The 23,770-nt window shown below is 50.2% G+C and overlaps 1 protein-coding gene across 5 annotated transcripts in view; it reads right to left on the bottom strand.

Annotated features, from left to right (window-relative positions):
• Positions 1 to 21,609, bottom strand: part of ADCY10 (adenylate cyclase 10) — a 41,241-nt gene extending 19,632 nt beyond the window's left edge. For 3 of the 5 annotated variants that reach the window (XM_038757798.1, XM_038757796.1, XM_038757793.1), the window contains exons 1-16: positions 20,608 to 20,914; positions 18,923 to 19,027; positions 17,353 to 17,391; positions 16,613 to 16,756; positions 15,497 to 15,702; positions 14,772 to 14,868; positions 13,133 to 13,221; positions 10,873 to 11,064; positions 9,273 to 9,391; positions 7,788 to 7,864; positions 5,633 to 5,822; positions 4,976 to 5,031; positions 4,616 to 4,769; positions 3,860 to 4,052; positions 2,416 to 2,502; positions 385 to 659 (exon numbers count right to left, since the gene is read on the bottom strand). In XM_038757798.1, coding sequence (XP_038613726.1) covers positions 385 to 659; positions 2,416 to 2,502; positions 3,860 to 4,052; positions 4,616 to 4,769; positions 4,976 to 5,031; positions 5,633 to 5,822; positions 7,788 to 7,864; positions 9,273 to 9,391; positions 10,873 to 11,064; positions 13,133 to 13,221; positions 14,772 to 14,868; positions 15,497 to 15,702; positions 16,613 to 16,756; positions 17,353 to 17,391; positions 18,923 to 19,027; positions 20,608 to 20,755 — 2,171 coding nt within the window. In that variant the 5' untranslated portion in view covers positions 20,756 to 20,914. Of the gene's footprint in view, positions 1 to 384; positions 660 to 2,415; positions 2,503 to 3,859; positions 4,053 to 4,615; positions 4,770 to 4,975; positions 5,032 to 5,632; positions 5,823 to 7,787; positions 7,865 to 9,272; positions 9,392 to 10,872; positions 11,065 to 13,132; positions 13,222 to 14,771; positions 14,869 to 15,496; positions 15,703 to 16,612; positions 16,757 to 17,352; positions 17,392 to 18,922; positions 19,028 to 20,607; positions 20,915 to 21,541 lie in introns of those variants that run through there. The other 2 variants (XM_038757795.1, XM_038757797.1) reach the window with 2 other exon arrangements.
• Positions 21,610 to 23,770: the final 2,161 nt, after the last annotated feature.

Consider the following 23,770-nt stretch of genomic DNA (forward strand, 5'->3'; position numbering starts at 1 on the left):
TCTCTGTCGCCGCCGACCTCTCACCCACGTCCCATCTCTGGCCTGAAACGCCCTCCCTCCTCACAACCGACAGACGACGACTCTCCCCATCCTCAAAGCCTTAATGAAAGCCCATCTCCTCCAAGAGGCCTTCCCTAAGTCCTCTTTTCCTCTTCTCAGTGCCACCTTGATTCGCTCCCTTTATTCATCCCCCTCCCAGCCCCACATTACGTCCATATTTGTCATTTATCTATTTCTATTCATGTCTGTCTCCCCCTCTAGACTGTAAGCTCACTATGGACAGGGAATGTGTCTGTTCTATTGTTCTATCGTCCTCTCCCAAGCACTTAGCACAGTGCTCTGGTAAGGGTTGAATAAATACGATTGACTGATCGAGTGACTTACATCTCCAGCTCTTTGGGGATGCTGGCTACGTTGAGGTCCAGGCAGACCTTGGCCCGGATGTCCGCGGGTGTCATCTCCCCCAGGACCATGTACGTGGTGTCCCGGCTCTTCATGATGGCCTGGGCGGCGTCGCATGGCATGTCGAAGAACGGCGACAGCGACAGGATAAAGAAGATGGGGATTCTCTGCAGCACCCTCTCCATGAAGCTCCAGGACGTCTCGTCGATGAACTGGGCTTCGTCGATGATGAAAATGATTTTCTCCTGTTTAGCTTCCTGGGCGGAGGGAGAGGAAACCAAACTCCCGTGAATGGGGTCTGCTGGGAGGGTGGGCTGAGTTAGTTATGCCATTTATTTATTTATAAGTGCTTAGTACAGTGCTCTGCACACAGTAAGCGCTCAATAAATATGATTGATGATGATTTATTTAGAGAAGCAGCATGGCCTAGTGGACAGAGCCCGGGCTTGGGAGTCAGAGGACCTGGGTTCTAATCCCGGCTCCACCACTTGTCTGCTGCGTGACCTTGGGCAAGTCACTTCACTTCTTTGTGACTCAGTTCCTGCAACTGTAAAATAGGGATTCAGACTGTGAGCCCCATGTGGGACAGGAACTGTGTTCAACCTGATTATTTGTATCTACCCCAGTCCCTATATAGCGTGTGGTGTATAGTAAGTGCTTAAAAAATACCATTATTATTATTATTGTTACTATTACTTCACTCATTCTGCTCTTCTAAAATTCCTCCAGTGCACCTCAGGGCCTTGATTGGGATTAATGGCAAATAGATCCTTTGTCCGGCCCGTGGCAAACACTTTCTGAGGGGAAGAGGGCAAGGAGAGTAAATTCAAGTTGTTTTGAGAAGCTCAGATTTGTGAACCCTGACCGGGCTCAGGAGATTGAACTTTGGTAGAGTGGGGAATCTCAAGCCCCAGCAGAGTATCCAGTCCACCCTCTCTCTAGAGAGGTCAGAGGGTGGGGTCTGCCTGGCTCTTTAATCACTGACTTGGCTCCACTCCCAGTGGTCCAACTGTCCAGACGTCACATAATAATAATAATAATAATAATAATAATAATAATAATAATAATAATGGCATTTATTAAGTGCTTACTATGTGCAAAGCACTGTCCTAAGCGCTGGGGAGGTTACAAGGAGATCAGGTTGTCCTCACGTGGGATTGGGTCCAACCCGATTTGCTTGACTCTGCCCCAGTGCTTAAAACAGTGCCTGGAACATAGTAAGAGCTTAACAAATGCCACAATTATTACTATTATTATTATGTCATTTTCAGCCACCTCCCTGGGCCTGGTGGCCTCCCCCCACTGCCACAATGGCCAGATATGCCACAAGGGAAACTTAATAATAATAGTATTTGTTAAGCACTTACTCTGTGCCAAGCACTGGGGTAGATACAGGGTAATCAGGTTGGACACTGTCCCTGTCCCACATGGGGGTCACAGACTCAATCCCCATTTGACAGACGAGGTAACTGAGGCACAGAGAAGTGAAGTGACTTGTCCAAGGTCACACGGCAGACACATGGCGGAGTCGGGATTAGAACCCACGACCTCCGACTCCCAAACCCGTGCTTTTGCCACTAGGCCATGTTGCTTCTCTAAGCCTCCTGAGGTATTCACATTAGAGAAACAGCGTGGCTCAGTGGAAAGAGCCCAGGCTTTGGAGTCAAGGGTCATGGGTTCAAACCCCGGCTCCACCACTTGTCAGCTGGGTGACAAAGTCACTTCACTTCTCTGGGCCTCAGTTACCTCATCTGTAAAATGGGGATTAAGACTGTGAGCCCCCCGTGGGACAACCTGATCACCTTGTAACCTTCCCAGCGCTTCGAACAGTGCTTTGCATATAGTAAGAGCTTAATGCTATTATTATTATTATTATTATTCTGGCTGCTGGGGGTCTCCGGGTTCCCAGCCACGGCCGAGGCTGGGCAGAGGGGCCCCCGGGCAGCCAGGGTCCGCCGCCTCTGACCCGCTCCCCTTCCACCACCCCACCCCGGGGCCCGGAGGGGCACTCACCCGCTCCAGGACGTGCATGAACAACGCTTCGATCTCCTTCTGCTTCTGCTGGTGGCTCATCCTCGAAGCCTCGCGGGACATGGGAAACTGCACAGGAAAAACCGTCCGGACGTGAGCCGGTTGGGGCGGTACGCACAGGCTAGAGAAGACTGGGCATCATTATCCGATGGGAATATGTCTGTTTTATAGCTATATTGTACTCTCCCAAACGCTTAGTACAATGCTCTGCACACAGTAAGTGCTCAATTAATACCACTGACTGACTGCCTCCCATCAGACCGGCTCAGAGGCAGGGAATGGATGGGGATAGGGAACGGGGGGCTGGTGGCTTCACAGCAATAATCATAATTGTAGTATTTGTTAAGTGCTTACTACCTGCCAAGCACTGTACTAAGCACCGGGGTAGAGACAATCTAATCAGGTAGACACAGTCCCTGTCCCACACCGGGCTCTTAGTCCAAGCAGGAGGGAGAACAGGAACAGGATCCCCATTTTACAGATGAGGCAACTGAGGCCCCTGAATGTGAAATGACTCACCCAAGGTCACCCAACGGGCAAGTGGCAGAGCTCATCATCATCATCAATCGTATTTATTGAGTGCTTACTGTGTGCAGAGCACTGTACTAAGCGCTTGGGAAGTACAAGTTGGCAACATATAGAGACGGTCCCTACCCATCAGTGGGCTCACAGTCTAGAAGGGGGAGACAGAGAACAAAACAAAACATATTAACAAAATAAAATAAAAAGAATAGATATGTACAAGTAAAATAGGGATGCAGGGACAGGTATTTCACCCCCATTTGGCAGATGAGGAAATTGAAGTCCAGAGAAGTGAAATGACTTGCCTAAGGCCACACAGCAGGCAAGTGGCAGAGGCAGAATTAGAATTCAGGTCCTGTAACGCCCAGGCTCTTCCCGCTAGGCCATGCTGCTTCCCTCTTGCCAGCCCCATGTGAGAGAGGGACTGTGTCTGATCCGATCGATGATCCCATCTCTATCCCGGTGATTAGCACAGGGATTTGGCCCACAGTTAGCACTTAATACCCTTGGACATTTGATATCTGCCCCACCCTCGGCCCCAAAGCTCTAAATTCTACATTAGGAATTATTTATTCATAGTAATGTCTGCCTCCCCCTCTAGGCTGTAAGCTCATTATGGGGCAGGGCACATGTCTGCTAATTCTGCGGTAGTGTACTCTCCCAAGTGCTTAGTACGGTGCTCGGCACACAGTAAGCGCTCAATAAATACCACTGATCGAGATAATACCCCAATCGCCATTATTATTTATTCAATAGGACTGGGGTCCAGGGAGGCTGGGCCCGCCTCTGACGGCAGGGCCCTGGGAGGCAATAGACAAACCAAAGCCCAAAATCTAGGGGGAAGGGAAACATGGAGTCAGTCATGCCCCGTGGGCTTACAGAGTGCCATCATCGGGCCGGGTACCTGAACGTGGAAAATGTCATTGAGGAGGCAGTAGATTTTTTCGTCGATCAGGTCCCCGACTTTGAGCTGGAGATTCGTCTGTCTCTCTTTATAATGCTTGCAGGTGTCGAGCCCCAGCACGCTGGCCATGAGTAGCTGGATGGTGTAGAAGGCTTGATGAATGCTGATCTTGGTGAGCCCCAGAGCGATGACCCTGCGTAAGGGGGGCCGGGGCGATGAGGGGCGTGGGGAGGGCGGCGGAACAGGTCAGAGGATGCCCAGGCCGGGGAAGACAAGGAGAAACTGCTCCGTCCCCCCATATCTCTCTAAGGCCACAGTTCGAAAGACGCCGGCTCGGCCACTTGTCTGCCGTGTGACCTTGAGCGAGTCACTTCACTTCTCCAGGCCTTAGTTACCTCATCTGAAAAATGGGGATTAGGAGCATGAGGCCCATGTGGGACAGGGCTTGTGTCCAACCTTGTATCTACCCCAGCGCTTAGTAGGGTGCCTGGCACACAGTAAACGCTTAACAAATACCATAAAAAGAAAAAAAAAAAGACAATAATCCTCGGTTTCAAATTCACCACGTCCCTTGGACTCGAGGCTTCCAGGAGCCACACACAGAGAACAGGGTGACCGGCAGCAGACCAGCCTCCAGTGAGGTGGTTTGGTGGCTCCCTCAGACCCGTTGAGATTTATTTTTTTTTTCTGTTGTCCGTGAGCCCGCGGGCAGACCCCAAGGCACTAGGCCTCCCGCCCCGGGGGCAGGGGACCGACCTGTGGCTCTGGCTTTTGGCCAGGAAGTCCAGTTCAACGATCAGCTGGCTCTTCCCATAACCTGCACAGCCCTCAAACATCAGGACCCGGCTGCAGCTGGAGACCACAAAGTCTTTCAGGATGGTCATGAAGAAGTGGATCTCCTTATCCCGCCCTGGGGGAGGGGAGGGACAAGAGCTGTAGGCGCCGGGCAGGTTTGAAGAAACCGTCTACAGGTGCCAGCCTCAGCGTGCAGTTGGACACGGGACCCCTGCCACAATGACACCCACCCTAACACACGCAACCCCTCAGCATCCACACAGTCCCGTGGGTTGTCATCTTTACCGAGCCCCCTCCCGTGCCCGGAATCTGGCTGCTTACCCAACAGGGGGTATTCCTCTTGGTGGTTCCGGGTGAGACACGCCATGCCAAACATGCTAAGGGGACAAACAAGAAGGGTGGCATGAGAGTCACTCAGCTGGGGGTCCTCCCGCTGATCCCAACCTTCCCCTTGCCGCTTATATGATAGGTGGCATCTCTCTTATTCTCCCTTGCTCCTCCTCAACCCCACTCAGGGGAATCCTGATCTCCCACCTCCTCGCTGTCCCCTCATCCCGGGGAAAGTCAGGGAACTGTAGCCTCCTCCTGGTTGGTTGGGGAAGGGGGGCGAAAGTCTGGAAAAAGATAATAATAATAATAGTAATTGTGGTATTTGCTAAGTGCTTTTTATGTGCCAGGCAATGTACTAAGCGCTTGGGTGGATAGAAGCCAATCAGGTTGGACACAGCCCTTGTCCCACGTAAGGCTCACAGTCTCGATCCCCATTTTCCAGGTGACGTAACTGAGGCCCAGAGAAGTGAAGCGACTCGCCCAAGGTCACACAACAGGCAAGTGGCGGAGCTGGAATTAGACCCCCAGTCTTGTGCTCTATCCACGCCTTCATCGGGGTGGGGAATTCTTTGGGAGTCTTGGGGAGCGGTGAGCCTCTCATCACCTCCCAGCTCCCCCTCCCCCTCCGTGCTTTAGCCGGGGACGCACATTTTCTCGTTGAGGCCCAGACAGTGGTAGACGGGTCCTGGGTCGACCACCCCCTTCATCTCCTGCTTGGGCAGCTCCTTGAAGAAGTAGGAGGGCAGGCTGCAATTGCTGTAGGTCACCGAGTCGCACGACACGATCCCCGGGTAGTTCATCATCATGCGGGCTGCGATGTTCACCTTCTGCCCGATAACTGGAGGGGGATCGGAGGGAAAAGAAATGACTTGGTTCCAAGAAGGTCCTGTCGTCCACACGCCGACTGGCCTTGGGCAGCACCCCCGGGGCCCGGCCCTGGGTCCACCCTGACGGCCGGCGCTGAGCCCTGACGAGCCCCCACAAATCCCACCTTCCCCCAGTCAATCAATGGCATTTACGGAGCGCTTCCTGCATTAGACTGTAAGCTTGTTAAGGGAACGTGTCTGCTAATTCTGTTGTATCGTACTCTCCCAAGCGCTTAGCCCAAGGCTCTGCACAAAGTGCTCAATAAATACCGTTGATTGATGGATTGATTACAGAGCACTGGACTAAGCGCTTGGGATGGGACAGTAGAGCAGAATTCAGCAGACACGGTCCCTGCCCACAACAAGCTGACAGACTAGAGGGAGAGGCAGACATTAATATAAATAATCTATAATATATAATTTAAAGATATGTACGTAAGCACTGTGAGGTTGGGGTGAATATCAAATGCCCGAAGGTCACAGATCCAAATGAATCCCCCAGCAGGTCTTTCCTGCTTCATCTCCAACCCCCTTGAGCAATTAATTTTTTTAAAATGGTATCTGTTAAGTACTTACTATGTGCCAGGCACTATACTGGGGGAAATACAAGATAATCAAGTTGGACACAGTCTCAGTGTGACTCACGGTCTTAATCCCCATTTTACAGGTGAGGTAACTGTGGCCCAGAGAAGTGAAGTGACTCGCTCAAGGATACACAGCAGACAAGTGGCCAAGCCGGGATCAGAACCCAGGTCTTTTGACTCCCAAACTCGGGCTCTTTCCACCAGGCCAATGTTGCTTCTCAAACCCACTGGCCATATTTAGTTCCTTCCCAGCCCAGGACTTGTGTGTATCTGGTCTTTCAACTGTATTTCAATGCTGTGATGTCTCTAGTGGGAAGCATTCTTACATCTGTCCCCTCAACTAGAAAATCAGCTTCTTGTGGGCAGGGAACAAGTGACTGTGTACTAAACAAGAGAGCTTAGTACAGCGCATTGCCTGCAGTGGACAGTCAGGAAATTTATTCTTACTGCCACTACCACTGTCACGATTACTGCCACTCGCCTGCTGTGGGGCCTTGAACAAGACACCTCATTTATCAGGGCCACAGTTTCCTCATTTATTCATTCATTCAGTCATATTTACTAAGCGCTTGCTGTATGCAAAGCACTGTATTAAGCACTTAGGAGAGTGCGATATAACAACAGGCACATTCCCTGCCCTCAACGAGCTCACAGACTAGAGGGGGGAGGCGGACATTAATATAAAGAAATAAATAGATAAATCATCTGTCAAATAGTCTATAAGCTCCTTATTAGCAGAGATCATGTCTACCCACTCGATTGTACTGTATCATCATCAATCGTATTTATTGAGCGCTTACTGTGTGCAGAGCACTGTACTAAGCGCTTGGGAAGTACAAGTTGGCAACATATAGAGACAGTCCCTACCCAACAGTGGGCTCACAGTCTAAAAGACTCTACTGTACTCTCCCAAGTGCTTACTACAGTGTCCTGCACACAGTAAGAGTTCAATAAATGCCACTGATTGATCAGGATTTAATATCGGTTCTCCTTCCTACTTAGACCGTGAGCCTCCGGCACTGTTTCTGTCTCGCTCAATCAATCAATGGTATTTATCGGGCGCTTACTGTGTGTAGAGCACTGTACTAAGCGCTTGGGAGAGACCAATACAACAGACTTGGTTAACACGCTCCCTGACGAGCTGCCAGTCTACTAGGGGAGACAGACGTTAATAGAGATGACCCTGCCTCTTACCCCAGCGCTTAGCCCGTGGCCAGCACTAACAAATCCTGTAATTATTAATGTCCCGGTCCCGTCCTCAGACCTCGCACTCCCTACAACCACACGGGCTACTCCATTTTGAGGTGAATTCCTCCCGCGGAGGCTCCCCGATTCCCCTCCGGAGGTGTGTACCTGTATACTCGTGCCGCACGGAATGGCCGACGATCCCACAGAACACCGTCCCACTTGCGACCCCGATGGACACGACTCTGAAACCCACGAGAAGCAACAGTGACGATGGCGTCACCACTCCCGGCTCTGTCGGAGGACACCGGGGGGACGGGGGAGGGCTGGGAGAAGAAAATAATTCTCCACGGTGGTCTCCGCTTCACCCTTTACCCTTTGAGCCTGGACTCCTAAACTTGGAGGCTTGTGCCTTTTCACGAGGCGTGGCTGGGAAGCAGCGTGGCTTAGTACTTGGGAACTTGTACTTCCCAAGCGCTTAGTACAGTGCTCTGCACACAGTCAGCGCTCAATAAATAGGATTGATTGATTGATTGATTGATTAGTGGATAGAGCCCGGGCCTAGAAATCAGAAGGACCTGGATTTTAATCCCAGCTCCGCCCCTTGTCTGCTGGGTGATCTTGGGCAAGTCACTTCACCGAGCCTCAGTTCCCTCATCTGTAAAATGGGTATTAAGTGCGTGACCCCAATGTGGGACAGGGACTGTGTCCAACCTGATTAACTTGTACCTACCCCAGGGCTTAGAACGATGCTTGGCCCATAGTAAGCGCTTAACAAGTACCGTAATTATTCTTCTTATTATTATTTACAGCTTTTCCTTCCTTTCTCTTTCCTGGCCCCCGTGCAACTTTGCCTCCTCTGCAACACTTGGCAACTGCCTGGACTCTTAATTGCCCAGAGCACTTAAGCACCAACTCATGTGGAGGCCTCCTTTTCTTTCTTCCTCCTTTCTGAAAGTTATTTGAAGGTCCCCCCTACCAGATCATCATTAATATCAATAATGGTATTCGTTAAGGGCTTACTATGTGCCAAGCGCTTTACTAAGCTCTGGGGAAGATATGGGTTAATCTGGTCAGACACAGTCTCCGTTCCACATTTAAATATTATTAAGTATGATAATTGTGGTATTTGTTCAGTGCTTACTATGTGCCAGGCACTGTTCTAAATGCTGCGGGAGAGACAAGATAACTTGGTTGGACATAATCCCTGTCCTATACAGTCCAAGTAAGAGGGAGATCGGGTATTGCACCCCCATTTTATGGTTGAGGGAACTGAGGCACCAAGAAGCGAAGTGACTTGCCCAGAGTCATACAGCGCGCTAACGGCGGAGCCGGGATTAGAATCCAGATCCTTAGACTCCCAAGCCTGGGCTTCTTCCACTAGGACACACTGCTTGTCTTGTAAACTCCTTGAAGATGGTGATCACATGCACTCTATCGTACTCTTCTTAGCTCCCTTGCCCACGGTAGGAGCTCAATAAATACTACCGCTGGAAGTGATTTAGTCATAATGGAGTCCCAACTCTCAGATAAAATAACTTTTATCCACTGCAACCTCCTTCCCCACTTCCCCCCACCGCCTTTCCTCATTTCTCTGGATTCAAGCAGGGGAAAGTCGCCCCCGCCCACCACCACCTCCCCCGCGACACTTACTTAATTTTGAAAATCTGAGAACAGTAGTTGAATATTTCTATGGCACTCTCCAAGGCGTGGGTAATCTCGTCGGGGGCCTTCTCCCCGGGGAAACCGAAGACACAGAGAAAGGAGCAGCCCTGACCGGGAGGGGAGAAAAAGACAGACAGGGAAGCTTCTGAATAAGAACTATAATCGCCGGGCAAAGTGGGCTGGCAAGCAGTGATTTTCCCCCTGTGAGACCGTTTCTAGAGGACTCCACTGGCATGTTTTTCTCCGGCTTCCTGCACCGGGAGTGATAATTAATGGTGTGAGAGAGAGAGGGGACCGGGAAAGAACAATAATCTACGGGGTTTCTGGAAGCGCTCATGAAATGCCTGTGAATAGTTGGAATGTCTGATTTCCAGATCCCTGGCTTTGGACCGGGCATCCCCCGGCCTCCCACCCACCTGATTCTTTTCATCGGCGTCACCTGCGGTGACGTATTATCACGGGGCAATGCAGGATCCCGAATACCAGGCCTTGGATAACAATCTATGAGCCACCGGCATCTAAGCAACGCCCACCGCTGTGGGCGAGGTGGAGAAGAATGGATGGCAGCAGGGAAGTCTAACTGACCCTCGGGGGAGTGAGCGAGAGTTTGAAACAGGCCCCGGAGCTTCAGGGGACGTGGCTGAGTCTCCTGGACACTAGGGAGGACCGTGAGTGTGGGAGTGGGGCAACGGGGTAAGTGGTGGTGGCATCATCATCATCATCAATCGTATTTATTGAGCACTTACTATGTGCAGAGCACTGTATTAAGTGCTTGGGAAGTACAAACTGGCAACATTTAGAGACAGTCCCTACCCAACAGTGGGCTCACAGTCTAAAAGTGGCAGAGTGGAAGCGTCCAGAAGCACCTGCCAGTCAGCGGCGGGGGTCGAAGAGAGCTGCAGGAAGTAACTGTCGCTCGCCCCACTGGACTCTTCTCCCACCCTGCCGCTCACATCTTGAAGGGTGGCCATCTCTCTACAGAAATGTGCTGACTGTGTTGCCTACCCCAGTTTTTCTTTAGGGTATTTATTAAGCGCTTACTAGGTGCCAGGCACAGTTCTAAGTGCTGGGGTAGTTACAAGGCAAGTGTTTAGCATGGGACTTGGCCCACAGTAAGCGCTTAATGAACACCGGAGAAGCAGCGTGGCTTAGTGGAGCGAGCACAGGTTTGGGAGTCAGAAGGACTTGGGTTCTAATTCCGACTCTGTCGCATGTCTGCTGCGTGACCTTGGGCAAGTCACTTCACTTCTCTGGACCTTGGTTACCTCATCTGTAAAATGGGGATAAGAATGAGAGCCCCATGTGTGCCAGGGACTGTATCCGACCTGATTAACTTGTATCTACCCCAGTGCTTAGAACAGTGCCTGGCACATAGTAAGCGCTTAACAAGTACCATAATCATTAGCATTATTACCAGCATTAATATTATTCTTCTTCTAGAGCAGTTGAAGTGGCTGGGATCTGGGGAAGTGCTGCCAACCCGAGGGTGCCCCCTTTTTTTGAAGTGGGACCCCAAAAGACCACACATTCCCTACTTCTGGATCCCAGGGGGGTCTTCCTGCTTTCTCCTTAACTGTTTCCCGCTCACTTTGTCAAACATAAAGACTTTGTTGATCTGGCCTCTGAAGGTCCTCAGCACAGCAGAGATGTGAATGCTGGCGTCTTGGATGGCCTGGCCCACGTCTTCGATTTTCCCATGCTCCGCAAACTGCAGGTTCACGAACACGATGGTCACCGGCCGCAGCTCGGACAAATAGCCCCGCAGCTGCTTGTCGTCAATCTGGAATCAATGTCAAAGAATGGTCTTTACTGAGCGCGTGCTCTGTGCAGAGCACCATACTAAGCGCTCGAGAGAGTCCGATGCAACAGAATTAGCAGACGCGTTCCCTGCCCTTAAGGAGCTTACAGTCTAGAGGGGGCTGGAAGACAGGGATGTCGGTCTTCTCGGGTTGGGGCCCACAACTCTTCCACGATGCTTTGCACCCACGACAAAAGAATCCCGCCTGTTAACTGGCAGGCAAAGGGAAACAGTGCGGCCTTGGTGAAAAGAGCTCAGTCCTAGGCTAAGTATGGTGTTTTGCACACAGAAAGCACTCAATAAATACGGTCGAATGAATGAACAAGTCAGAGGACCCGGGTTCTAATCCCGGATCCGCCACTTGGCAGGGCAAGCCACTTCACTTCTCCGGGCCTCAGTTACCTCAACTGAAAATGGGGATTTGACCCCTGTTTTCTTTCCTACTGAGACTGTGAGTCCCATGTAGGACAGGAGCTGTATCCGGTGTGGTCAACTTGCTTCTACCCCTAATGCTTGACACATATTAAGGGCTTAAATACCATGAAAAACCAAACAAACAAAAAACCCTGCCCACTGGGCTCTCAGAAGGAGGTGCTCAAGGCGTGCCAAGGCTCTCATTTGGGCGGCAACCATCCTGTCACACCACTGTTAACCACACTGCAGCTAATCCAGAACAGGGGTCAGGCCTGAAGGAGCAGGCCCAAACCTTTGAATCTTAGGGCAACTCTCAGAGTTCCCAGAAGACCAGAAGGTCCCTGGAAATTCAGTAGGATGGAGAGCCTGCGTTTCATCAATCGTATTTATTGAGCGCTTACTGTGTGCAGAGCACTGTACTAAGCGCTTGGGAACTACAAATTGGCAACATATAGAGACAGTCCCTACCCAACAGTGGGCTCACAGTCTAAAAGGGGGAGACAGAGAACAAAACCAAACATACTAACAAAATAAAATAAATAGAATAGATATGTACAAGTAAAATAAATAAATAAATAGAGTAATAAATATGTATAAACATATATACAGGTGCTGTGGGGAAGGGAAGGTGGTAAGATGGGGGGGATGGAGAGGGGGACGAGGGGGAGAGGAAGGAAGGGGCTCAGTCTGGGAAGGCCTCCTGGAGGAGGTGAGCTCTCAGCAGGGCCTTGAAGGGAGGAAGAGAGCTAGCTTGGCGGATGGGCAGAGGAAGGGCATTCCAGGCCTGGGGGATGACGTGGGCCGGGGGTCGAAAAAGCGCTTACTATGTGCAAGGCACTGTTCTAAGCGCTGGGGGGGGGAATACAAGGTGATCAGGTTGCCCCGCGTGGGGCTTACAGTCATCATCCCCATTTTACAGATGAGGTAACTGAGGCTCTGAGAAGTTAAGTGACTTGCCCAAGGTCACACAGCAGACATGTGGGGGAGCTGGGATTCGAACCCATGACCTCTGACTCCAAAGCCCGGGCTCTTTCCACTAAGCCACGCTGCTTCTCTAAGGTTTGCTCTAGGTCGGGCTAGAGGGTTCAGGTGCTAATCCCCCCCATCTCAGGAAGCTCTGGAGAGACCCCTAGAACTCCACCCAGAACTAACCACCCCACTGGGACCCCAAAGCCAACCCTTGTTTTAACTAGAACCAGGTAACTAAAGCACCAAGGGGAAAGAGAGGGAAGCTGACCAGATCAATTGCTGACAAGATCAATCGTGAGAGGAACAGAGAAGCAACATGACCTAGTAGAAAGAGCCTGGTCCTGGGAGTCAGAGGACCTGGGTTCTAATCCCCTCTCTGCCACTTGTCGGCTGTGTGACCTTAGGCAAGTCACCTGGAACTTCTCTGGGCCTCAGTTCCCTCATCGGCAAAATGGGAATTGAATCCCTGCTCTCCCTCCCATTCAGACGGTGAACTCCAAATGGGACGCGGCGACCTTGAATCTACCTCAGCGCTTAGGACAGTACTTGGCACGTAGTAACTGCTTCACAAACACCACAATTATTACTTCTATTGGTACCGAGGGTCTTTAAAGGCTGGGTGATTTCTTGACACCTTCCAAGCTTGCCGATGCACATGTGGAGATACCTGTTTCAAAATGTTTTCCATGATGTATTTTTGAAGGAAATTCTCCAGCTCGGCGTTGGACTCCAGGGTACAGGCAAGTCTCAGCAGGTCTGGGGGAATGGAGAGGGGAGGTGGTCTCAGCACTTCGGACAGGACAGGCAGAGGTGGGTAAGTAAGACGTCTCACCGCTGACCTCTCGCCCACATCCTGCCTCTGGCCTGGAACGCCCTCCCTCCTCATATCCAACGGACAATTATTTGCCCAATTAACGGGCCTGGGAGTTAGAAGGACCTGGGTTCTAACATCAGCTCCACCGCTTAACAATAATAATAATAATGATGGCATTTATTAAGCGCTTACTATGTGCAAAGCACTGTTCTAAGTGCTGGGGAGGATACAGGTTGATCAGGTTGTCCCACGAAGGGCTCACAGTCTTAATCCTCATTTTACCAAAGAGGTAATTGAGGCACAAAGAAGTTAACTGACTTGCCCAGAGTCACACAGCTGACAAGCAGCGGAGCCAGGATTTGAGCCCATGACCTCTGACTCCCAAGCTCGTGCTCTTTCCACTGAGCCACGCTGCTTCTCCAACCACACTTGTCTGCTGTGTGACCTTAGGCAAGTCACTTTACTCTCTGGGCCTCAGTTCCCTCATTTGTAAAATGGGGATGAAGAGTGTGAGCCCCAAGTGGGACAGGGACTGTGTCCAACCTGATTACCTTGTATTTACCCCAGTGGCTAGGACAGTGCTTGGCACATAGTAAGTGCCGTAATATCATTATTATTATGACCCTCCCAAGTGCTTAGCCCTGCATACAGTAAGCGCTCAATAAGCGCTCAGTAAATACTACTGATTGATTGACTTGTTATATCCTACTTCGACTACTGCATCAGCCTCCAAGTCTCCAGCACTTTCCCTCTCCAGTCCACTCTTCACTCTGCTGCCCGGATTATTTTTATTAAAAAAAAAAATCATTGTGTGTACACCTCTCTACACTTCAAAAACTTCCAGCCGATCCACTTTAGCATTAAGCAGAAGCTCCTCACCATCGGCTCTAAGACCGTCAATCAGTTCTCTCCCTCCTACCTATCCTCGCCTCCTCTCCCACTGCGACCCAGCCCAAACCCTTCGTTCTTCTTACACCAGCCTAGTCGCTCTGCCTCGGTTTCATCTCTCTCGCCCTCGCTCTGACTTGGAACTCCCTCCCCACTTCATATAAGACAGACCGCCACTCTCCCCAGCTTCACAGCCCTGACTAAAAGCCCATCTCCTCCAGGAAGCCTTCCCTGCCTAATCACTCACCTCCCCATCCTATTCTGAGTTGCCTAGGCTCGTCTGTTTAAACCCCCTAGCATTTTGATAGTCTGCCCACCCCTTTGGCTTTTTCTACTTTGAATTCCTTTTACTGTCTCCAGCACTAGACTGTAAGCTCCATGTAGGCAGGGATAGTGTCTACCAACTGTATTGTCCCCTCCAAAGTGCTTACTCCAGTGCTCTGCACACAGTAAGTGCTCACTTGATCAAGAGGGGGATTGCACCTACAGCACGGAAGGGGAAAGAGACACAAATAGTTCTTGAAGGAGAAAGATGACAAGGAGGAGTACGGGAAAGGAATTAAAGGAGGAGTTGGGTTGCAAGGATCGGAGTGGCTGGACTCACTTTGATTTTCCCCGGTGGGGTAGAAATCCATGTAGGTCATGCATTTTGTGAAAAATTCGTCAAAATTAAACATCGGGGGGGGCTTGAGGAAGCTGACCTGAATCCGTGGAAGAAAAGAATGGAGGAAGTGACTTTTTGTCCCCCCCAACCGGGCTGGCGCTGTGGTTGCTAAGCTCCCGGAGGGCAGGAGGTTCGGTCTTTCGAACGGTCTGGGCGACGTGGGCCTCAGCAGCCACGGTCTCCCCTGCTGCATCCCCGCCCTCTGGAACGCAACTCAAGCCAGTGGATTGACGTCGTTGTCCATCCCATTTGTGGGCACTGGTGTTCCCCAAGAGCGGCCTCTAGAAAAGGTCCAGAATCTGGGGTCCTCTGAGTGCCAGACCAATCCTGGGAAGGTGGGGGGACGGGGGAGCCTTAGACTCTCCCTTTCTTCCCCGCCCCCCCATCCCTGTCCAGAGGCTGTGGAACCCGGGTCCCTTTCTGCCACAGAGAGGATGCTGGGCCACCTCAATGACACCCTTTAGAAGGGCCTGAAAATTTCATAAAATCATCCCTCTCTCCTCCCGCCCCCAACCCATCAGGTAGCCCCTGGGCAATTCCGCTCCACTCCTCAATCCCACTTCTACTCTGGGCCCAGACCCGGCGGGACTCACAGAGGACCAACCCTGGGCCGGGCCAATGTGCCTCCTCCGCCCCCAGCCCCGGGCCCCCCTCTCGGCGGTCACCTTGACGGCTCTCTGGTCGGGGATGCGCTCGATCTCGATCATGTTCCGGTCGCACAGTTGCCAGCAGTTTGGGGACAGGATGACCTCGTTCATCTGGGCCAGGCCCTGGGCGAAGCGCACGTCCTCGACAGCCTGCCCGATCACCAGGAAGTGTCTCCTCAGCTCGTCCCCGAACACCACCTTGGTGACGTGGCCGGCCGACAGCCCTGAGTCGGTGACAAACCAGGTTGGGGACCTATTCCCCCCTTGGTGGGCACTCCGTGGTTATCCCTTGCCTGTCCTGGGGGGCTTTTTGACCGAATGAGAAGCAGCCTGGCCTAGTAGCTAGAGCCCAGGCCTGGGAATCAGAAGGACCTGGGTTCTAATCCCTTGCTCTACCATTTTGTCTGCTGTATAATAACGATGGTATTTGTTAAGCACTTACTATATGCCAAGCACTGTTCTGTATGACCGTGACAAGTTGCTTCACTTCTCTGTACCTCGGTTACCTCAGCTATAAAATGGGGATTGAAACTGTGAACCCCATGTGGGACAGGGACTGTGTCCAACTCCAGCGTTTAGTACAGTGACGGGCACATAGGAAGCGCTTAACAAATACCATTTAAAAAAAGGACCTGAACCGCCTGCAATGGGGTTCGTCTTTCAACGTCAGGGTTGATGAGAGTAGAGGTGGCTGGGAAAGGGGGGGTTAAGTTGTCCCTCTCCCCTGGTGGAAAGGATCTCTAAGTTTTCCCTGTCTTCAGTTCTCAGTGTAGAGATTTCCCCCACTCAGAGGAGTCAGAGGGGAGGCAGCATGGCCTAGGGAAAAGATCTAGGTACAGGGAGGCAGGAGATCCAGGCCCAGATCCCCACTCTATCCCTGGCCCACTGTGTGTCCTTGGGCAAGTTGTTTAACCTCTCTGGGCCTCACCTGTAAATCAAGGATAAGATAATCTGCTCTCGCCCCATGTGCTCTGCACATAGTAAGCGCTCAATAAATACGATTGATGATGTGGTCCATGAGCTGCATCATAGGCTTAGCTCTGAGTGAGTGCTTAATAAATATTAAACAACATCACCGGGATTCCTGAAGCTCTCTCACATGTCGCCCCTCTGCAACGCCCAGCCGCCACTTACCAATCTTCACTCGGAGATCCAGGCCTTCCTCAGAGTCTTGAATTTCGAATATCCCGTGGATTTCCAGGCTACATTTAATCACCACGGTTATGATATTTTTCAGAAGCCGCCTTTCCACTTTCCACAGGGCTAGCAAGGCGTCCCCTTCAGGAAAAAGACCCAAGGAAGAGGGGGTGAGGGTTGGGGGTGGGGGTCTTTTGCCTCCAAGGGACTCCTCCATTTGAGCCCCCCTAAATCAAGAGATGCGTTAGTGCTAAACCTTCAAATCAATCAACGGTCCTCTAGCAGCCAGGGTGGAAGTGTGTCAGTCTGAACGGTATTAGAAGCAGCACAGCATAGTGGATAGAGCATGGGGCTGGGAGTCAGAAGGTTATGGGTTCTAATTCCAGCTCCACCACTTGTCTGCTATGTGACCTTGGGCAAGTCACTTCACTTCTCTGTGCCTCAGTTACCTCATCTGCTTGTATACCTCCAGTGCTTAGTATAGTGTCTGGTACACAGCACTTAATACCAGAATAATAATTATTATTAAATTATGTATTATAAATGTCACTTATTTATATTAATGTCTGTCTCCCCCTCTAGACTGTAAGCTCATTAGGGGCAGGGACCATGTCTGCTAATTCTGCTGTATTGTACTCTCCCAAGCGCTTTCTACAGGGCTCTGGATATGTAAGCACTCGATAAATACCATCGATTGCTTGACTGATTGCCCTCTCAAAGCCAAAAGGCCCCCGTACCTGCAAACTTTAAGATGTCCCCTCCATAAATCAGCACCTCTGAGAAAGAGAGAAAAAGCAGTCAGTCACGGATTTCTTCCCAAGGAAAAAGCATCCTTCCCTCTGGTACCCACAAGGAACCACCCACCCATAAGGTGGGACGAGGGCAGAAGTGCATCCAAAGGGAATCTTGCAAGGCAGAGGCTGGGAGACAACATGTCCAGGTGTGGACTAGGTGAAAGAGCGCGGACTTGGGAATCAGAGGTCCTGGGTTCTTGGATAAGTCACTTAACTTCTCTTTGCCTCGGTGACCTCATCTGGAAAATGGGGATTAAGACTGTGAACCCAATGTGAATCAGGGATTGTGTCTAACCGGATTAGTTTATATCTACCCCAGCACTTAGTACAGTGCCTGGTGCATAGTAAGTGCTTAATAAGTACCATAAAAAGAGGGCTAGGGGTGGGCATAGGGCTCATGCGTGGGATAGAGTACACTATCAGAGGCTACGGTAAGAAAAATGGCAGACTCCACTGAGCCCAGGCTTGGGAGTCAGAGGTTGTGGGTTCTAATCCCAGCTCCGCCGCCTGTCAGTTTTGTGACTTTGGGCAAGTCGCTTCACTTCTCTGGGCCTCAGTTACCTCATTTGTAAAACGGGGATTAATCAATCAATCAATCAATCAATCAACCGTATTTATTGAGTGCTTACTGTGTGCAGAGCACTGTACTAAGCGCTTGGGAAGTACAAGTTGGCAACATATAGAGACAGTCCCTACCCAACAGTGGGCTCACAGTCTAAAAGGGGGAGACAGAGAACAAAACCAAACATACTAACAAAGTGAAATAGAATAGATACGTACAAGTAAAATAAATAGAGTAATAAATATGTACAAACATATATACATATATACAGGATTAAGACTGTGAGCCCCACGTGGAGCCAACTGATCACCTTGTCTCTCCCCCAGTGCTTAGAACAGTGCTTGGCACATAGAAAGCGTTTAACAAATACCATTATTATAATCTCCCACCAATCCCTCCTGGGATCCTGGAAGCTGCCTAGTGGAAACAGCATAGGGCTGGAAGTCAGGAGACCTGAGTCCTCATAAGCTCACTGGGGGCAGGGATTGTCACTGTTTACTGTTTTATTGTTCTCTACCAAGCGCTTAGTACAGTGCTCTGCACACAGTAAGCACTCAAAAAATGTCACCTGTAACCTCCTATGAGCACTATGTCGGGGGATGAGAGACCTTCTCTCCCGGACCACGTCAGTGGAGAATCTGTGGGGGGGGGGGGGAGGGGAGACCCCTAGGAGGGCAGGATAAGCGGCGTCCCATTAAGAAGAACCTGGGTTCTAATGCCAGCTCTGCCCCTTGTCCGTTGTGTAACCTTGGGCAAGTCTTTCAACTTCTCTGGGCCTCAGTTACCTCATCTGTAAAATGGGATGAAGACTGTGAGCCCCTTGTGGGACAGGGACTGTGTCCAACCCGATTAGCTTGTATCGTAGGGCTTAGGACAGCACTTGACCCATAGTAGGTGCTTAACAAATACCATTATAATTATGATTATTTTTTGATGATGATTATGACTCACTCTCGACTATGGCACTGATGTAGCGGTTGAGAACCTCGACCAGCTGCTCAGCTCCGCGGTCCATGTACATGGCTGTGCTGAACTTCTCCGTCATCGCCGTGAAACCTGGAGCACGCGCACGAGACCCTCAGCCCGCGTCTTGGAGGTGCCAAATGAAACCTGGGCTTCAGGGGGTGCTTTCCCTACGTGCCGTTCGGCCAGCCTCCCACCTACTTCTCTCACTCCCTTCTGCGTCATCCCGACTTGCTCCCTTTATTCATCCCCACCTTCCAGCCCTTCAGCATTTATGTCCACTTTGTGGTTGTTGTCTTATGCTGTCAAGTCGTGTCCGACCCATAGCAACGTCACGGACACATCTCTCCCGGAATGCCCCACTTCCATCTGCAATCGTTCTGGTAGTGAATCCCTAGAGTTTTCTTGGTAAAAATATGGAAGTGGTTGACGATTACCTCCTTTCCATCATTTCTTCCTTTCTGTTAAAGTCCGTCTCTCCCTCTAGACTGTAAGAAGTGGTAGACGATTACCTCCTTTCCATCATTTCTTTCTTTCTGTTAAAGTCCGTCTCTCCCTCTAGACTGTAAGATCATCATGGGCAGGGAACGCGTTTGTCTACTGTTCTATTGTCTTCTCCCAAGTGCTTAGTACAGTGCTCTGCACACAGTAAGCACTCAATAAGTACGACTGACTGACTACTCAGACTGTGAGCCCCATGTGGGACAGGGACTTTGTCTAACTTGATTACCCCAGCGCTTAGCTCAGTGTCTGGCAAAAGTAGGGGCTTAACAAGCAGTCTAGTGGAAAGAGCATGGGCCCAGAAGGCAGAGGACATGGGTTCTGCTGTGTGACCTTGGGCAAATCATTTCACTTTTCTGTGTCTCATTTTCCTCAGCTATAAAATGTTCTTCCTCCTCCTTCATCTTGTATTTACCCCAGTGCTTAGCACACGTTAAGCGCTTAACAAATACCACAATTATTACTATTAAGACTGTGAGCCCCACATGGGACGGGGACTGTGTCCAACCTGATTGCCTTGCAACTATCCCAACGCTTAGTACAGTGGCTGGCACATAGTAAGCGCTTAACAAAAACGGGTAAAAAAGCTTCCAACACATCCTTTATTCCAACTCTGGACTCCCTATCACATGCCTCTTCTACTCTCTTAATACAACCCAGCCCACGCACTTGGCTCCTCTACTGTCAACCTTCTCACTGTACCTCCATCTCGTCAATCTCGCCGCCAACCTCTCGCCCACATCCTGCCTCTGGCCTGGAATGCTCTCCCTCTTCGTATCAGAAAGGCAATTCCTCTCCCACACTTCAAAGCCTTATTGAAGGCACATCTCCAAGAGGCCTTCCCTGACTAAGCCCTCCTTTCCTCCTTTTTCTCTCCCTCTGCGTCACCCTGACTCGCTCCCTTTATTCATTCCCCTTCCCAACCCCACAGCACTTAAGTCCACATCTGTCACGTATATATATCTATTACTGTTTGTCTCCCCCTCTAGACTGTCAGCTCTTTGTGGGCGGGGAATGTGTTTATTGTTATATGGTCCTCTCTTAAGCGCTTAGTACAGTGCTCTGCACACAGTAAACACTCAATACATATGATTGACTCACTGACGCTTCCTCCCCTGAGGCCGCGATCTGGCTGAGCCATATCGAACAGGAGAGGCCCATTTTTGGCTTGCCTGAGATATCCACAAACATCAGGACGCCGTCAAAGTATTCCAGCGAGGGAAACTGAGGGGAGAATTCTCCGTAGACGATGAGATCTGGCAAGTGGGCGGCGATTCTGATGATGGCTCGGTCATCCTGGGTTTCGCTGCCGGGGTCCATCGCTGGCTCAATCAATCATCCGGGGCCCTGGGGGGCGAGCGGGAAAGAGCATCCGATGGAAGGCCGGAGGAAAAGATGTGGGGGGAAGCCTGCTTCAAATGGAGTTCTGCTCCACACAAAAAACGCAACAAATTGTGCATGGGAATGGAGTGAGGGGTGATTTTGTGGAACTGTGTTTGGGAGAAGGGTGACTACAAAGCAATCAGTGGCCAAGTCAAAGGCAAAGGGTCATATCTCCCTTCAAGGCCCTACTGAGAGCTCACCTACTCCAGGAGGCCTTCCCAGACTGAGCCCCTTCCTTCCTCTCCCCCTCATCCCCCTCTCCATCCTCCCATCTTATCTCCTTCCCTTCCCCACAGCACCTGTATATATGTATATATGTTTGTACATATTTATTACTCTATTTATTTTACTTGTACATATCTATTCTATTTATTTTATTCTGTTAGTATGTTTGGTTTTGTTCTCTGTCTCCCCCTTTTAGACTGTGAGCCCACTGTTGGGTAGGGACTGTCTCTATATGTTGCCAATTTGTCCCAAGCGCTTAGTACAGTGCTCTGCACATAGTAAGCGCTCAATAAATACGATCGATTGATTGATATCTCTAAGATGCAGGACAGGGAATGAGGAAACGAGGGCCCTCTCCGTCTCGAACCTCTAACCTCAACCCGCTTCCTTCCAGGGCCTTTTCTCTCGGTCTCTAGTCTCCCGCGTTGCGGCCTAGATGTTGTCTTTGAGTCCCGCGGGATGGACGGAGGGAACAGGGGTGCCCGGGATGGGAATGACCTTCCGGGAGTGATGAGGAGGGCGGGATCGTGGTCCAAGCTAGTCAGAGGACCCCGGTTAGCTCCAGGGCCATGCTGTCCCAACCCCACCGCAAATGGCAGTTTTCTCTGGAAGCCTGTGTTGGGCTGCTCATTGTGTACCCCCCCAACACCCCCCCACCATCCTGGCACCTGATTGGCTGCTCACTCTACCCGCTCCTCTCCTGCCCCCCCACCCCCCCACTTGGCTTACCCTCCTCTCTGCCCACCGGTCTCCCTGAGGCTGGCCTACTTTTGGTCTTTCAAATCGGGGTCTGACATCAGATCGGTTGGAGTCAGGGAACTTTACTTACTAACATCAAAGCCTGTTGTGAAACCTCCCCCAAGGAGAAGCCTAGTCAATCAATAGCGAGAACGGTGGAAAGAGCACGGCCCGGGAGTCAGAGGACAGGGGTTTTTGCCCCGACTCAGCCACGTGTCTGTTGTGTGACGTTGGGCAAGTCACTTCACTTCTCTCCTCTCCCCCTCGTCCCCCTCTCCATCCCCCATCTTACCTCCTTCCCTTCCCCACAGCACCTGTATATATGTATATATGGTTGTACATATTTATTACTCTATTTATTTATTTGTTTATTTTACTTGTACATTTCTATCCTATTTATTTTATTTTGTTGGCATGTTTGGTTCTGTTCTCTGTCTCCCCCTTTTAGACTGTGAGCCCACTGTTGGGTAGGGACTGTCTCTATGTGTTGCCAATTTGTACTTCCCAAGCGCTTAGTACAGTGCTCTGCACATAGTAAGCGCTCAATAAATACGATTGATTGATTGATTGATTGATTCTCTGGGCCTCAGTTCCTTCATCTGTAAAATGGGGATTAAGACTGTGAGTTCCATGTGGGAACTACTGAGAGCTCACCTACTCCAGGAGGCCTTCCCAGACTGAGCCCCTTCCTTCCTCTCCCCCTCGTCTCCCTCTCCATCCCATCTTACCTCCTTCCCTTCCCCACAGCACCTGTATATTTGTTTGTATGTTTGTACATATTTATTACTCTATTTATTTATTTATTTTACTTGTACATATCTATTCTATTTATTTTATTTTGTTACTATGTTTGGTTTTGTTCTCTGTCTCCCCCTTTTAGACTGTGAGCCCACTGTTGGGTAGGGACTGTCTCTATATGTTGCCAACTTGTACTTCCCAAGCGCTTAGTACAGTGCTCTGCACACAGTAAGCGCTCAATAAATACGATTGATGATGATGATGTGGGACAACCCAGCAGCTTGTATTTACCCAGCGCTTAGAACAGTGCCTGGCACATAGTAAGTGGCTAACAAATACCTTTAAAAAAATAGCACTATATCCTGAGCACCCAAAGCTTGCAGGGGGCTGGACGGATCCCTTTGGTGGCAAGAACAGAAGCCTAGAAGCAGCACGGTCTAGTGGAAAGAGCCCCGGCCTGGGAGTCAAAAGACCTGGGTTCTAATCCAGCTCTGCCACTTGCCTGTAGCGTGACCTTGGGCAAGTCACTTTACTTCTCAATGCCTCGGTTTCCTCACCCTCATTTACTGGGGATTAAATCCTACTCCCTCTCCAATAAGAATAATAATAATAATAATAATAGCAGCATTTATTAATCAATCAATCAATCGTATTTATTGAGCACTTACTGTGTGCAGAGCACTGTACTAAGCACTTGGGAAGTACAAGTTGGCAACCTATAGAGACAGTCCCTACCCAACAGTGGGCTCACAGTCTAGAAGGGGGAGACAGAGAAAACAAAACAAAACATATTAACAAAATAAAATAAATAGAATAGATATGTACAAGTAAAATAAATAAATAAATAGAGTAATAAATACGTACAAACGTATACATACATACAGGTGCTGTGGGGAAGGGAAGGAGGTAAGGCGGGGGGGATGGGGATGGGGAGGAGGGGGAGAGGAAGGAGGGGGCTCAGTCTGGGAATTGAAGCGCTGACTAATTACTTACTAATTAATTACTTACTAATTACTTACTTACTAATTAATTACTTACTTATTAAGCGCTATGTGCCAAGCCTCCTGTGGGACAGGGACTGTGTACGACCCGATTACCTTATATCTGCCACAGTGCTTGACACATAGTAAACACTCAATATTTCACAATATTGGCAAAGTGTGTATGAAGCAGGCAGGGAGGGACAATTAATAACCCACGGAGGATTCCCTCCTTCTCCATTGGCTCTTGCCAAATACACCATCATCATCA

Source organism: Tachyglossus aculeatus, chromosome 16, assembly GCF_015852505.1.
Source record: "Tachyglossus aculeatus isolate mTacAcu1 chromosome 16, mTacAcu1.pri, whole genome shotgun sequence".
Lineage (NCBI taxonomy): Eukaryota > Metazoa > Chordata > Mammalia > Monotremata > Tachyglossidae > Tachyglossus > Tachyglossus aculeatus.